Source organism: Gobio gobio (genome assembly GCF_949357685.1).
Source record: "Gobio gobio genome assembly, chromosome: 23".
Classification (NCBI taxonomy): domain Eukaryota; kingdom Metazoa; phylum Chordata; class Actinopteri; order Cypriniformes; family Gobionidae; genus Gobio; species Gobio gobio.
Window position 1 is genome coordinate 28,261,519 of NC_137119.1, and position 14,910 is coordinate 28,276,428.

The following is a 14,910-nucleotide window of genomic DNA, read 5'->3' on the forward strand; positions in this document are numbered from 1 at the left end:
CTTGTTTATTAACAAAAATGTATTATTATTATAATTTTTTTAGATTAAGGTTACATGTTTAGATATTAGTTTGTAAATTTCAAAGCATTTAAAAATATCAAGTATACATGTTGTTGTTTTCTTTTGCCTAGCAGCTGAGATTCTATTTACCCCCCAGATGGAAATTCAGTTTCTTTAAAAAGTGTATGAACCCTGCCACTCTGTCTCCATGACAACAGACCATGGTTGTTTGGTATCCTGCGGTTGGGTCCAAAACTCAGACACTAATTCAATCTATCCACCATGTTACCAGAACCAAGTACCGGGTTTCCTTATTTACTTAATGATTAGAAGCACATTTATGTTACAATTGCTCCCAGAATTTCTCGGTCAACTGCTTCTCATGTAGTCATGCAAAAGTGCCTCACAATACATACTACATTCTGTGGCCATTCCTAACTACAGTTCACGCTCTGTTCCCATTCCCTTGGCCGCAGATGTGTGACATGCCACATGTTTGCCTGTAGATGGCAGCAGCACTCGGGCGTCAGCGGGCTTGAATCCTCAGAGACGCCGGCTAATCCCCGAAGTCTCATAGTCAACACTTACTTATGTGCTCATTTATTCACTTAGCCAAATTACCCAGGGGGACGTAGTCTGTTTTTCCATGCTCTAGTAGTGTTCGGTGTCACCTGGGGGGATTAAATGGAGATTCAGCTGCTGTCTCTTAATGATTTGATGATCTCAGCTGCCTGGGAAAAATCGGATAGCTGTGCTTTCTCTACCCCTCCTTTTTCCCCTTATTATGTTTCCAGTTTATTCTTATCATTTGCTAGTCTCTCCTCTTGCCTTCTGCAGCCGTGCCATCTTCTCTTTCTTCATGTCCCTCTCTCCTCTTTCAGCCTTTCCCTATACCTCTCTTTCCATCACTGTCTTTCCACTGTCCATAAATACAACCGTGGGGAAGTCTGCACGGCATTATCACCACTACAGGAATAGCATTTCAATCTAGAATGTTTCAAAACTTGCACTGCTGACTTTTTTGAATTTGTATTTACATAGGTGGCTCATTTCCTTAGCTTTTAATGCCTTTTAAAAAGGTTTGAATTTGAATGCCTTTTAAAAAGGTGTTCACAGCTTGAACCTGTCTTTTTTTTTTTTTTTTTGACCTGCTTGTCCAGGACTCGACCCAAGTCACTTCCGAGCCCACCAGCAGCATCAACGTGAGGACGAAGGGGACAATTTTCTTGGTGCTCCGGCCCAGCTCACTGATGAAGAGCGCTACCGTGATTGCGAGAGGTTTACTTTCACTTGCCCTGACTGTGGTACCGAAAACATCTACGACAATGTGTTTGAAGGGACGGTGAGTTATCAGCTCTCACATTCGCGTCCTTTAACAAACCTGATCTTTTTTCTAGAAGTGTCCTGATCTTATCAATCAGCAAAATGCCAACCAGTCCTTCCCGATTCATGCATTTCTCACTGTTCAATTGCGTCCTACCTCAACTTCCTGTTAAATATTGTGTAATGACAGGTAACAATAAATTTGAGCGGTTCAGGTGATTACTTCCTCTGCTTCGGGCTTTTACCGGCCTATTAATTTCTGAGCCACACACTTTATTTATAGAGGCTTGGCAGAGCGGTGCAGGGGGGGAGAGAGCGTTTTTGTCAGGGTGTATTCCTGGAGCTCTTCAGTACACAGGATGTCCGTCATACTCCAGGCCGAGGTCAGCGGGGGCTAGAGGAGCATGTGTAATCTGCCACTAATTAAGGGTCTGCACACACACATGCTCATGCACAGCTTTCTCTTGTCCATGACTCATAAAAAGTGACATTGACCCCTCCACTGAGCTGACCTCTGTCCTCCTAGTTGTTTGGAGATTTTGCACTCTGCAGGCCAGGGAAGGCTTGTAATTCTGGGAAAAACTGTTTGGCATTTATGTGCACTGAGTTATACAAGCGCTAATGGACTTTAATCAGGGTAGATGCCATATTTAAATGAACGTGAATGAAAACAAATCTGAAAATGGTACAGACTGGTCAATATGTTTATTGATGTTTAACTTCAGTTACAATTAATCATTTAATGTTTGTTTCATATTATAGTATTTAAAAAAAATTCTGCACTGTTCGATTGGGTCATATAGACAGTGGTTCAGTAAGAAAATTGGTTGTCTTGGCCGATTCAGTGAGGATTTGAGTTCAAAACTGCAACTAAGTGCTTTGTTTACAATAAGGACAACCCTGTATGCTGGCTTACAAATATTTTGCCGTAGTGCTGAAGATTCATCGGCAACATGGCAACACTCCAGAATATTGCATGGAACATTAAGCTCATTGAACAGACTATACATGCATCTCATCTAGGATTGGCTCCATACAACAATTTTGCCTTTGGTACGGTACCAGAATTAAAAAAAAAAATCGATACCATAGGTGAAAAATAACCAGCCTCAAAAGATAACTGAATTGAAAATTATTTTATTAAGAACACTGCATGACACTCCGTAGTAACAGATGTGTTGCTTGTTTTCAAGCATAAATATATGAACAAAATAAATGGCTCTTCTCAGTACTCCATAAAATTGAAGTGACACAATTAAAATAGTATTTCTTTGTTATTGAACTACACTATATTGCCAAAACTATTAGGTGTTCCAATCACTTCCATGGCCAAAGCTGTATAAAGTCAAGCAGCAAGCATTCAGACTGTTTGGGTCGCTCTCAGGAGCTCTGTGAATTCAAGCATGGTACCGTGATAGGTTTCCACCTGTGCAATAAGTCCATTTGTAAAATGTTCTCTCTACTAAATATTCTACAGTCAACTGTTAGTGGTATTATAACAAAGTGGAAGCAATTGGGAACAACAGCAACTCAGACACGCAGTGGTAGGCCATGTAAAATCACAGAGGGGGGTCAGCGCATGCTGAGGCACACACTGCGCAGAAGTCACCAACTTTCTGCAGAATCAATAGCTATAGACCTCCAAACTTCATGTGGCCTTCAGATTAGCTCAAGAACAGTGTGTAGAGAGCTTCATGGAATGGGTTTTCATGGCCGAGTAGCTGCATCCAAGCCTTACATCACCATGTGCAATGCACCGCGTCGGCTGCAGTGGTGTAAAGCTCCTTCACACCAAGTTCGCTCATCCATGTCTTTATGGGCCTTGCTTTGTGCACTGGTGCACAGTCATGTTGGAACAGGAAGGGGCCATCCTCAAACTGTTCCCACAAAGTTGGGAGCATGAAATTGTCCAAAATGTCTTGGTATGCTGAAGCATTAAGTGTTCCTTCCACTGGACTCTAGAGCAGTGGAGACGTGTTCTCTGGAGTGACGAATCACGCTTCTCTGTCTGGCAATCCGATGGACGAGTCTGGGTTTGGTGGTTGCCAGGAAGAACGGTACTTGCCTGACTGCATTGTGCCAAAAGTGTGCCAAGTGTAAAGTTTGGTAGAGGGGGATTATGGTGTGGGGTTGTTTTTCATGGGTCGGGTGTGGCCCCTTAGTTCCAGTGAAAGGAACTCTTAATGTTTCAGCAGACCAAGACATTTTGGACAATTTCATGCTCCCAACTTTGTGGGAACAGTTTGAGGATGGCCCCTTCCTGTTTCAACATGACTGCGCACCAGTGCACAAAGCAAGCTCCATAAAGACATGGCTGAGCGATTTTGGTGTGGAGGAACTTGACTGGCCTGCACAGAGTCCTGACCTCAACCTGATAGAACTCCTTTGGGATGAATTAGAGCGGAGACTGTGAGCCAGACCTTCTCGTCCATCATCGGTGCCTGACCTCAGAAATGCGTTTCTAGAAGAATGGTCAAAAATTCCCATAAACACACACCTAAACCTTGTGGAAAGCCTTCCCAGAAGAATTGAGGTTTTATATCTGCAAAGGGAGGGGGGACTCCATATTAAACTCTACGGATTTAGAATGGGATGTTTTTAAAGTTCATGTGCATGTAAGGCAGGCGTCCCAAAACTTTTGGGAATATAGTGTTTGTATTACTATTATTGAATTATACAATAATAGTGCAATCTTCCTACAAAAAGTAGCATATTTCACATTAAATAGAACAAGTGGCATTTCTATTAGTTTGCATTTACACTCCAAGACTTGATGCGCAGATCTTGACAGAGTAACAGATATTTGTCCCGTCTTTAGCTATGGTTTTCACTGTCAGTCATCGCAGTTTTGTAATCAATCTCACATTTAAATAAGGTTATCAATTTAGAAACTTTGCAATGTGCAGTTAGTAGCATGATACATGCGTATTGTTAACAAAAAGCGAGCACTGAGGGTTCCCAGTACAATCACTGTAGCTCAGCTCCGCCTCCTTACTGACTGCGAAAACTTCCATTATAATCATTGAAGCTGACAACACTGCACAATGAATATCTTATTTACATTGTAATGAAACAATTCGTGGGCATGCTGAACTCTGAGTTTGCGCTAAACAAAAGTTCAACGATTACAGCTGCGACGAGCGGCTTCTGGCTAACTTAAACACCTCTGATTGGCCAATACGTTCACATGCTCAACAGGTATGTCTGTGATTGCTTTTCACAGAGTGCTTACACAAATACACACAGAAGCATTAACATTATATTGATATTCACATTATTCTCAAATTTTATATTCTCAGCACAATTATCGTTTCGAGTGAGATCTATCAATTTGATCCGTCCTGTTCCTCTGTTATCACATTATTTTCGCATCAGTTTGGATAACACACTGCCACAAGGTGGTGATCTTCGGAACAGGAGCGTATCAAGTACCGAAATGAGCAAAGTTATGATATTGTACCGTTTGGAATGAGATATGCAGATATTTTTCCAGTACCGGTATACTGTGCAACCCTAATCCCATCACAGCCTTATTTTTTTTAATTCAATTTGGCGTCTAACCTGACTAAGCTATATTGCCGTTTTTACAAATATTCACATCCTGTGTACACTGTCATGCATGTAATACCACGTGTGTTATGTTGATGAGTAAATAGGCTTGTTATATACACTCCGGTATTCACCTGATAAGGTATCTAATAATTAGGAGTACAGGGTTATAGCAGAGATCTGGTTATAGGGAGGGGGCTGATGAAAGGAAGGTTTGAAGGAACAGCCTTGACTCATAGACACTGCAGATCGTTCTCTTATCAGAGCCGGCCGCGGAGAGAGGGAGGAAGACAACAGGAATGCAAACAGACGATACTAGAGACGGTATTTGCATAGACGCACAGTTCTCCCTTAAAGTGGCGCTCTGTGAAAGATGTAAAGATCATAAAAACGCTAATGGCTCGCAGCGACTACCGCTTTACCACCACCGTGCCATAAAAGCAAGAGTGATGTGTTTGTGTGAGACGGTGAGCTCGAGCAAGTGTGCTGACGCATTAGCCGCACACACACACACACACACACACACACACACACACACTCGGTCCTTCAGCTTGTTTGAGGCAAAATGAGCACCATAAACAGCTCTGCTAGTGCCCATGTGAAGTTAGATTGAAGAAATATCAGGCTACAGTAGTTTTTATCCACTGTTTAACTACAATTGTTGCCACTGTTACTCAATGGGAGGTCTGGGGCCTTTTAGATGTAGAAAAGCTGGCAAAGCTTGCAAATCATCTGCGCAGTATGGCATTTGTTACTTGCTGTCACCCAGGTACATAGCTGAAAGCTTAATGCAGAGACATTTTTGCTCCATTTTTGCTTTCATTTCCTACCTGGATACCCTAGAGCCTTGGTGTGGGGGCACCGACATTATACTTTTAGTATGTTTGAATGTCTAATAGGTCAGGTCTAATAGCCTTTAAAAGCTTCTTTGGGCAATGCCAGTCAACAGGATAAATGCCCTGGTTATGTTGTTTTTGTGTGTGTGTGTGTGTGGGCTTGTGTATCGTGATCAAATGCTGTGTTAAAAGTGAATTTGTTTGTTTCCAGGGGAGCACCTTGCAGCCCAGCCTCAAGAATTGCTGCCACATCCCCTGTGGGGGCAGCCCGATGGAGTATCCCATCCAAATTAGCAACAAACTGCAATTGGACATTCGCCGCCACATCAGGAGATACTACAGTGTGAGTATTATTAAATGTTTCTCGTAATGCACCGCCCATGTGTTCCAGATTGGCCACTGCAGGTGTAGTGAATATGGTGTTGCATAATAAGGAGTCATGTAACTAAAGACCTGTTTGCACCGAATGTACGTAGACACCTGACCCAAATTGTTTTTTAATGACCAACTGTGATATTCAGAATAATGTCATTAACAGTAATAACTTCATCATCACTGAACTATGATGTTAAAAATATAAATAATTTAAAAATATATTATATTATTAATATTATTATTGACATGGATGATAGTATTATTAATAAAAGTATTGCTTATTAATGATGAAAACAGATAATAATAAAAAAAAAATGTAGGGCCAATTACGAATAAATAAAAAAATAAATATCACTAGATTATCTACTGCAATGTAAAAAAATATAAATTGATGTGGATTATATTAAAAATGATATTTGTATTTATTATTACTATTATTATTAATTGCCTTACGATATCAGGCTCTAATAGACCCAATACTTTTTAAAAAAGCCAGCATATTTCTAATGAAGTCAAAAACCATGCACAACTCTTATCATCTTTTAATTAGAGTTGTTGTTTTGTTTTGTTTGAGTCATCTTCTATTGGTCTTAACTTATTTTGCAAATTCACCAAACGTCTGCACTCTGTAAAAGACAAAAAATGGTTTGCCTATGCTTTTGCAGAAGCTCTGTCTTCATGTGTCCCTTTTAAAACATGTTTTATACAGTAATGTCACAGGTATGCATTATCAAGTTCCTTGTCCAAGAGGCTTTATTCTTTACCTTAATTACAGTAGTTGAGTACTTATATGAGTTTATCTTAAATGTTCTGGTGGCAATAATAATATGTGCTACATTCACATTTGACCACCTGGGCACTCTGTGAGCACTTTACAGGGGTTAATTTGAGCTCACCTTCCTCATGCTGTTTGTTTATTTCCTGTCTTTATTGAATTTTAGAAGCGGCTTTTTCGCCTCTGAGCATTGCTCCAAACAGCTACTGCCCCCTCCCGCTACTTCACAAATGGGTTTAATTTTGTGCGCACTCAGTGTCTTCGCGGCATGGCAGAAATACAGGCCCTGGCGATGTGGCAAGTGTGCAGATATTGGACCTACGTTAAGAGCACGCATACGTCTGTGTATCTAATTTCCCAGCTGAGGGTTTTGATTGACAGCCGTAATCACTGCATGCCGTGTCCAATCGGGATGAGCAAGCCAGGTTCTGAACTCAGGGAAGTTCTGGAATGCCAGAAACTTACGAACCTGACTTGAAAGTTGTGGGGGTATATTCTCCCACAGTGCCATGCAGAAAAATCAATTAGCGGCCTGAATGTAGCCACCTCCCTCGCTGGGACAGTGCCTGTAGGCTCTTTTGTCAGTATGTGTGAAACAGCTGCTGTTAGTGAATGCGGCCCCCCTCCTTGCCCAGGCCCGGCTTCAGTGGACACAGCTCAGCCGTCCCCTCACACACTAGGAGCAATGAAGAGGCTGATATTGTGTAATTAAGGATTCCTTTCAGCTGAGGGGAGAGCTCAAATAGAGTTGTTTGTTCGCAGAGATAGAGGGAGAAAGCCTGCCTGCATGAGGGAGGACTCGCGGCTTACATGGTTACAGATTGGAAGTCAGCGGTGTTTGTTGAGTTTCCTACAGAACACCAGCAAGGCATTAATCATGAAAGAAATCACTGCCACCTCCACCTTCAGCCCACCACCATTACCAATAAAACCACCCTTTAGAGACAAAGCAAATATGCTTTCCTCTTGTCTCCCTCCCTTCCCCCTTTCTTCACCCCCCCCCCCCCCCCCCACACTTCTTTCCTTCCTTGTCATCCGTTCTGACTCCTGGCGTCTTCAGCAAAATGAGTGTGGCACGAAGTGGCACCCCCCGTATTTACCCCATTCTAATGTGGGTTGCCATGGCGTTTAACAAATTATTGCAATTATGTTCGTCATGTGCTTCGCCCCTTGGTAACTGGCTTGGGGATGTGGTGATGATGGTGGTGGTTGTGGGGGTGTGGTGTGGGGGGATGACCGAAAAAAAAAAAAAAAAAAAAAAAAAAAAAGGTGATAATCCTGTTTTGAACAAAAGGTCAGATTGCTGAATAGAAAAGGCTTGATTAAAGCAGAGATGTACAAAGTGGACGCATTTGCGTCCATTCAGCCGCTCTCGGGCTCCGCAGCCACTGTGTGAATGTACAGCTGTTGATTACTGAGGCACAAAGCCTGTGAGAGGCTGTTGTCTTGGGGGGGCTTTTTTTGCTCCAAGCCTGCTGTAATCGCAGGCTTTTTTGGCTAAAAGGGGCGGCTCTGGATTAAGGGCATCGGAGAGGGGTTGTGTGCATGTTCGGTGTATCTGGTGGATTTCTGGGTGTTTGGATGGCAAAATTCCTTCATTTAGCAGTGCTTTTTTATTATTATTTTTATTAAACTTTGGTGTGCAACTCATCCAGCATAGTTTAAGCTACGAATGTGAAATAACTCAAATTGTGTGGGAATATAAATAGAATTTTATTTATGTATTTAATATTCATTATTATATTATATATTATATTATATTAAAATACAATACAATACAATATAATAAATTATATATTCTTTTATTATACTATATTTTATATAATTTTTGTATGGTTGCACAATTTCATTTCATTTAGTCATTTAGCAGACGCTTTTATCCAAAGCGACTTACAAATGAGAGCAAAAGAAGCAACTAGAACAGTCAAGGGCAACAGTATGCAAGTGCTGTAGCAAGTCTCAGTTAATCTAGCTCAGAACACACAGGACAGTTTTTTTTTTTTTTTTTTTTTTTTTTTAAATAAATTAGACAGACATAAAATGAATAGAATGATAAGTGCTATTCTTGATTGGTCAGGTGCTGCTGGAAGATTTACAATTTGGCTAGAAATAAAAGTTTAATAAGTTAAAATAAGAAATATTACTAATGTAATATTTCACTGTAAAATAAAATTATATTTAAGGAAAAAATTATATAACAATACTTTAATTTTACGATACAACCTAGCATACAATACTAATATTTATGGCTGTCATTTCTTTCAAACATTAAGCCATCCCATAGAAAACTACAGATTCTCCTTTGTTGATAGAAACTAGTTTCTAAGAGCTTCTCATTACAAGCTTGGGAAGATGTTTGGCGTGTCACATTCCCAAATGCACATTATAAACGACCAAAAGTTACAGCGTTCGCAAAGATGAGTTCACGACGTGGAGCCGCATTTCCGTGGCGGAGCCAGAGGGATGTCCGGAGTGGCACTGGCAGGGATGTGATATTTCTGTAATTATACGGATTTCCGTATTTCCAGACCTAAAAAGTATGACCCACTTGAATTGCGTAAATCTGAGAAAAAAATGTTTGTTACTGTATGATGAATTGTGAAATAGCCTCAAACAATTACTAAATAAACTGCAAAATGTTACATTTTCTAATACATTTATTTCATGCACGGATTGCTTCTGACAGCGCTGCATGAGCTCACGATGCCATTTTTGAATGGTTGTGAGAATATGGCTTGGTGCGATCATCAAATCAAAATGGTTGTGATGTGATTTATATAAATGATTTATCGCGCTGTATGTTTTTGGAGTAAAGCACAGCACTGTGGTCATTTTCAGTTTTGATTCACAGTAAAAAAGAGTGTTTGAGTTGCTTCTATTTTGCATTTGGGACTGCAACATGCGTCAACCATCTTCCCAAATTCGTAACGATAATTGTTTATAAATCTGTTGTTGTCAAAGAGAAGTGTTAAGGTTCTGTTTTCCAATTAAGATGACCATAAATGTTAGAGGTTGAGGGAAAAATCAATTCACATATAAATCGCGATTCTGACGCATTTATGAGGTGTGTGTGTGCAGCTCATGTGCAAAACATGCAACAAAAACACAAGGACAAATTAAGTGAGCATGCTGTAGTTGCGTATTCTAAATGTATTAATGCCTTCAATCCAAACAATGGATTCTGTAGGCTAGCCGTTTATTTAAAAAAGTAATTAACCAAGGGTCCAAAAAACCCTCCAAACAAGTGATTTTACTGAACATTACAACTACTTACTTGTGTAAATGCCGCAATAAAAGTACATAGAATATACAAATAATGATATTCCATAGCTGTTTCAGCTGTGCACTCCTATTCTATGACACATGGTAAATCAAGAACTCCAGCTGTATAACTCTCTACACATCATCCTTACCTACTATACTCACTCACCACACCTGAGATCCAGTTTCTGTTGGTTGAACTTTCACATGGCGTTGGAAAACACTGCATCATGATCACTGAGCGTTCAGATCCTGGAAGTCCTGTACCTTCAGCCAAGCAGCATGTCATGTCACTGACATGTGACACATCATGTCACATGATCTACGCATTGTGTTTGGGCTCGCTCGAGACCACCTGGTCAAAATAAAGATATGTGATCTTCTATGGTTTACTAATGTTTCACCAAGAAAGAATACTTCTAATATGTCAGCAAAATTAAAAGCACTTGTTAAGTGACGGTCATATCCCTATATTCTCTATAATGCCAAGCTTCTAAGCTTTAAAACAACACCTATTTTGTGTTGGTTAAGTAACGTGATAACATGGTACCGTCCCCACTTCGGATTTAATAGGTTATGGTAAATGGTTCATCGATTAATTGATCCTTAATTTAAACAACGGTCAATTATGGGAATTTATGTAAATTTACATCCCTAGATTTAGCCTCAGGATACAGGACATGTTAATTCGCTTTTACAAGCAGTTATTGTTTGTTAACATGGCCACCGCTTGCGTGTCCACGTTGAATGTGCTTCTCTGGTGTAAAAACTAAAAGCTTCACGTGTGCCAGTAATTATACATTATTTAAGGCTATTTTCTATTTGTTAAAATAGTGAAGGGTTGCCACATATAACAAAACTAGCTAAATATACCCCTTAAAAACACAATATAATAAACAGACATAGTAGACATTTGTACCAGCGGAACAATATAGCTAGTATTACCAATATCCTAAAAAATTTGAAAGGCAATTGAAATGTAATTTATTATGAATAAAATAGTTCAATATAAAAATTAATAGAAGTAAAACAATAACACAAGATTGAAAAGTAATTTAACTAAACTTTAATTACACCTATGAGTTGTATTTAATATCAAACAATTGGGGGCACAGGTTTTCTATTATATAAACAAACACTCACTCACACACACACACACACACACACACACACACACACACACACATATACACCAATCAGGCATAACATTATGGCCACTGACTTTCTCTTCATCACGGCACCTGTTAGTGGGTGGGATATATTAGGCAGCAAGTGAACATTTTGTCCAAGTGTAAGGATTTGAGCGAGTTTGACAAGGGCCAAATTGTGATGGCTAGACGACTGGGTCAGAGGTAGAAAAACTCCACAACTCTGTGTGGGGTGTTCCCAGTCTGCAGTGGTCCAAGGAAGGAACAGTGGTGAACCGGCTACAGGGTCATGGGCGGCCAAGGCTCAATGATCCATGTGGGGAGCAAAGGCTGGCACGTGTGGTCCAATCCAACAGACGAGCAACTTTAGCTCAAATTGCTCAAGAGGTTAATGCTGGTTCTGATAGAAAGGTGTCAGAATGCACAGTGCATCGCAGTTTGTTGCGTAAGGGGCTGCATAGCCACAGACCAGTCAGGGTGCCCATGCTGACCCCTCTCCACCACCGCGCATGAGCATCAGAACTGGACCACGGAGCAATGGAAGAAGATTACCTGGTATGAGGAATCACGTTTTCTTTTATATCACGTGGATGGCCGGGTGTGTCTGCGTCATTTACCTGGGAACACATGGCACCAGGATGCACTATGAGAAGGCAAGCCGGCAGAGGCAGTGATGCTTTGGGCAATGTTCTGCTGGGAAACCTTGGGTCCTGCCATCCATGTGGATGTTACTTTGACATGTACCACCTACCTAAGCATTGTTGCAGACCATGTACTCCCTTTCATGGAAACAGTATTCCCTGATGGCTGTGGCCTCTTTCAGCAGAATAATGCGGCCGACCACAAAGCAAAAATGGTTCAAGAATGGTTTGAAATACAATTTTTATCTGTGGGATGTACTGAACAAACAAGTCCAATCCATGGAGGCCCCACCTCGCAACTTACAGGACTTAAAGAATCTTCTGCTAACATCTTGGTGCCAGATACCAAAATCCACCATCTAGTGGAGTCCATGCCTCGATGGGTCAGGGCTGTTTTGGCAGCAAAGGGGGACCAACACAATATTAGGAAGGTGGTCATAATATTATGTCTGATATGTATGTATGTATGTATGTATGTGTGTGTGTGTATCATGAGCTGCTCACATGTAAATGATCATGCCGCGCTTCACTCTGAAACAAGCAGTGCATATATTTAATTAAATTGCACTAAGCCATATTGCAATTTTGGTTTTATTCCGATTAATTGTGCAGCCCTTTGGACTTGGGCTGGGCCGGTAAGCAACGCCGTAGTAACGCCCCACAATACCATATCAATCACTTGACAATGCGCTAAAAAACATTTAGAACGCCTTTGCAGCTGCATAGGCATACCCTGGCAACCACCCTAGCAAAGTGTCATGGCACATTTTGCATCATATTCTTTGAAAACTGTAAAAAAAATCTAGTTTGCTTTCTGGCATCAGGTGTTGAAGCGGTTGCACGAGTTGCATTTCTCATTCAAAATGGTTAAGAAACAACACATTCTTACAAACCTGACAAAGATATGAAACCTTAAGTGCTAAGTTCTGATTGTAGTCAGAGGTGAGCTGAAATTCTGTGGGTGAAACTGCTGCAGAAAAAGACCTACAGGTATAGATGCGACGGCGGAATTGTGAAATGGAGAAAGCTAGAAAGAAAGGAGGAGAGCGAGAACATTTTTCCGGTAGCTTGAACTGATCTGTGGGCCCCAGACTTTGCCCAGTGTTTGGTTAAATTATGTGGAACTCATTTGACGGCTGCAGAAGTGGCTGTATTCGCAGTGTCAGGTATCGACTGGTATAATTATGCAATTATGAAGCTTTATCCTGCCTCTCTCTCTCACAGAGCGAGCTCTTAGTGTTTCAATTAGATGTTTTTTCTCTCTTTTGCTCCCTGATTTTCTTCTCTTTTTTTCCCCCCATCCTCAATTTCTTGGTTACAATGAAGATGAAAACGGAGTCTGCCTATAAAATAAGCAGGTTGTGTTTTTGTCACCTGATTTAAAGTATTTTGTCTGGTTTATAAAATGTTAATGTTTTCCTCTAATATGTGAAGATTCTTAGATTTGTTCTAAGCATTCACAGATCAAACATGCAGGCCAGTGGCGATTTAGTGTAGCATAGGATGTATGTACACATATACATCATGATTTCCACAAAATATGAAGCAGCATAACTGTTTTCAACATTGATACTAATAAGAAATGTTTCTTGAGCATGAAATCAGCATATTACAATGATTACTGGAGAAATGGCTGCTGAAAATTCAGCTTTGCCATCACAGGAATAAATCACTTTTAAAATATATTTTACATTATTATCATTAGTTTTTACTGTATTTTTGATCGAATAAATGCAGCCTTGGTGAGCATAAGAGACCAATACCAACCCACATATATTAAGTCTTATTTTAAGATTGATACTTCGCATGATTAAATCAATGCATCAAGAAAACGAGTGCACCATAACACCCCTATAATTTGTATTGTGTGCACTGACACTGATAACACTGTTTCACCACCAGTGTTTTAATTCTTGTGCCCAAGGAGGAGAAAAAAAATCTGAAGTCTGCTCATATGCAATCCCAATGCCACCACAAACCTCTCTGAGGGTCTCAAATTTAGAATGAAGAAATGAGTCACCAGTCAGGTCCTACCTTTTCCATCTAATCAGAGCACTGTACATAGGAAAAAGTCTCAAATGACTGTCCCCGCTGAATTTTGTGTTTGAAAACAATGACATACTTTTGTGTTTTCAGTTGGCCTGTGTGTTCCTGTAGATGCAGTCTTTTGCTAAGCCCATGGGAACTGAACTGTTGGTTTAGTCTTGGGCCTCCAGAAGCACAAAAGATCCGTTACGGCAAACAGAGGGGTGATAACACCGGCGCTCCCTTCAAAATGAAATCCAAACAGCTCACATATGTTCAGATTCAATTACACACTCTGGGTTCCCCTTAGCCCCAGGGCTTACTGCTAATTACCCAAATAACATCCACACAAAACGCCACCCAGATGAGATTAATTGAGAAATTAAAACAACCTGTTGATTCCGATAATACTGTGAGGTCTGAATAGTAACCCAGGTAGTCTGAACATGTTTGATGGTACAGATGGAATGACAAGACTCATCTCTAGATACAACAGGGGCGATAAGCTGTGAAGATCCATCCAGAGGTGCTCATAGCTCAGGAAATGGAAGCAAATTAAACCACTTATAACAGTGTGTGGAAACATTTTCTTTTTTTGTCTTCTCATCTTCCTTTGGCTCCCAATCTTTCATTCTCTTGGTTTCATCTTTTGATTTTTGCTCTTTCAAGTAAGGTACAAGAAGGAAACTGTTTTATTTTCTTTTTTACTAAAATTGTCAAAGTGGACCTTAAGTTATATATATAACCCTATGGTTCAAAAGTTTGGGGCTAAGATTTATTATTAATTTTTTTTATGGTTTTGAAAAGTCTCTTAATATATTGTAAAATGTAATCTTTTCATGTGATGGCAAAGTTTTCAGGGGCCATTACTCCAGTCTTCAGTGTCACATGATCCTTCAGAAATCATTCTAATATGCTGATTTTGTGCTCAAAATATTTTCTTATTATTGTGCTCAATTTTTTTCCAGAAAATAATT

The 14,910-nt window shown here is 40.2% G+C and overlaps 1 protein-coding gene across 1 annotated transcript in view; it reads left to right on the forward strand.

Moving 5' to 3' along the window:
• pola1 (polymerase (DNA directed), alpha 1) overlaps positions 1–14,910 on the forward strand; it is a 76,173-nt gene that overhangs the window by 34,888 nt on the left and 26,375 nt on the right. Inside the window, exons 33-34 of the mRNA XM_079805637.1 lie at positions 1,161–1,342; positions 5,920–6,051. Of these exons, the coding sequence (XP_079661763.1) occupies positions 1,161–1,342; positions 5,920–6,051 (314 nt within the window). The remainder of the gene's footprint in view (positions 1–1,160; positions 1,343–5,919; positions 6,052–14,910) is intronic.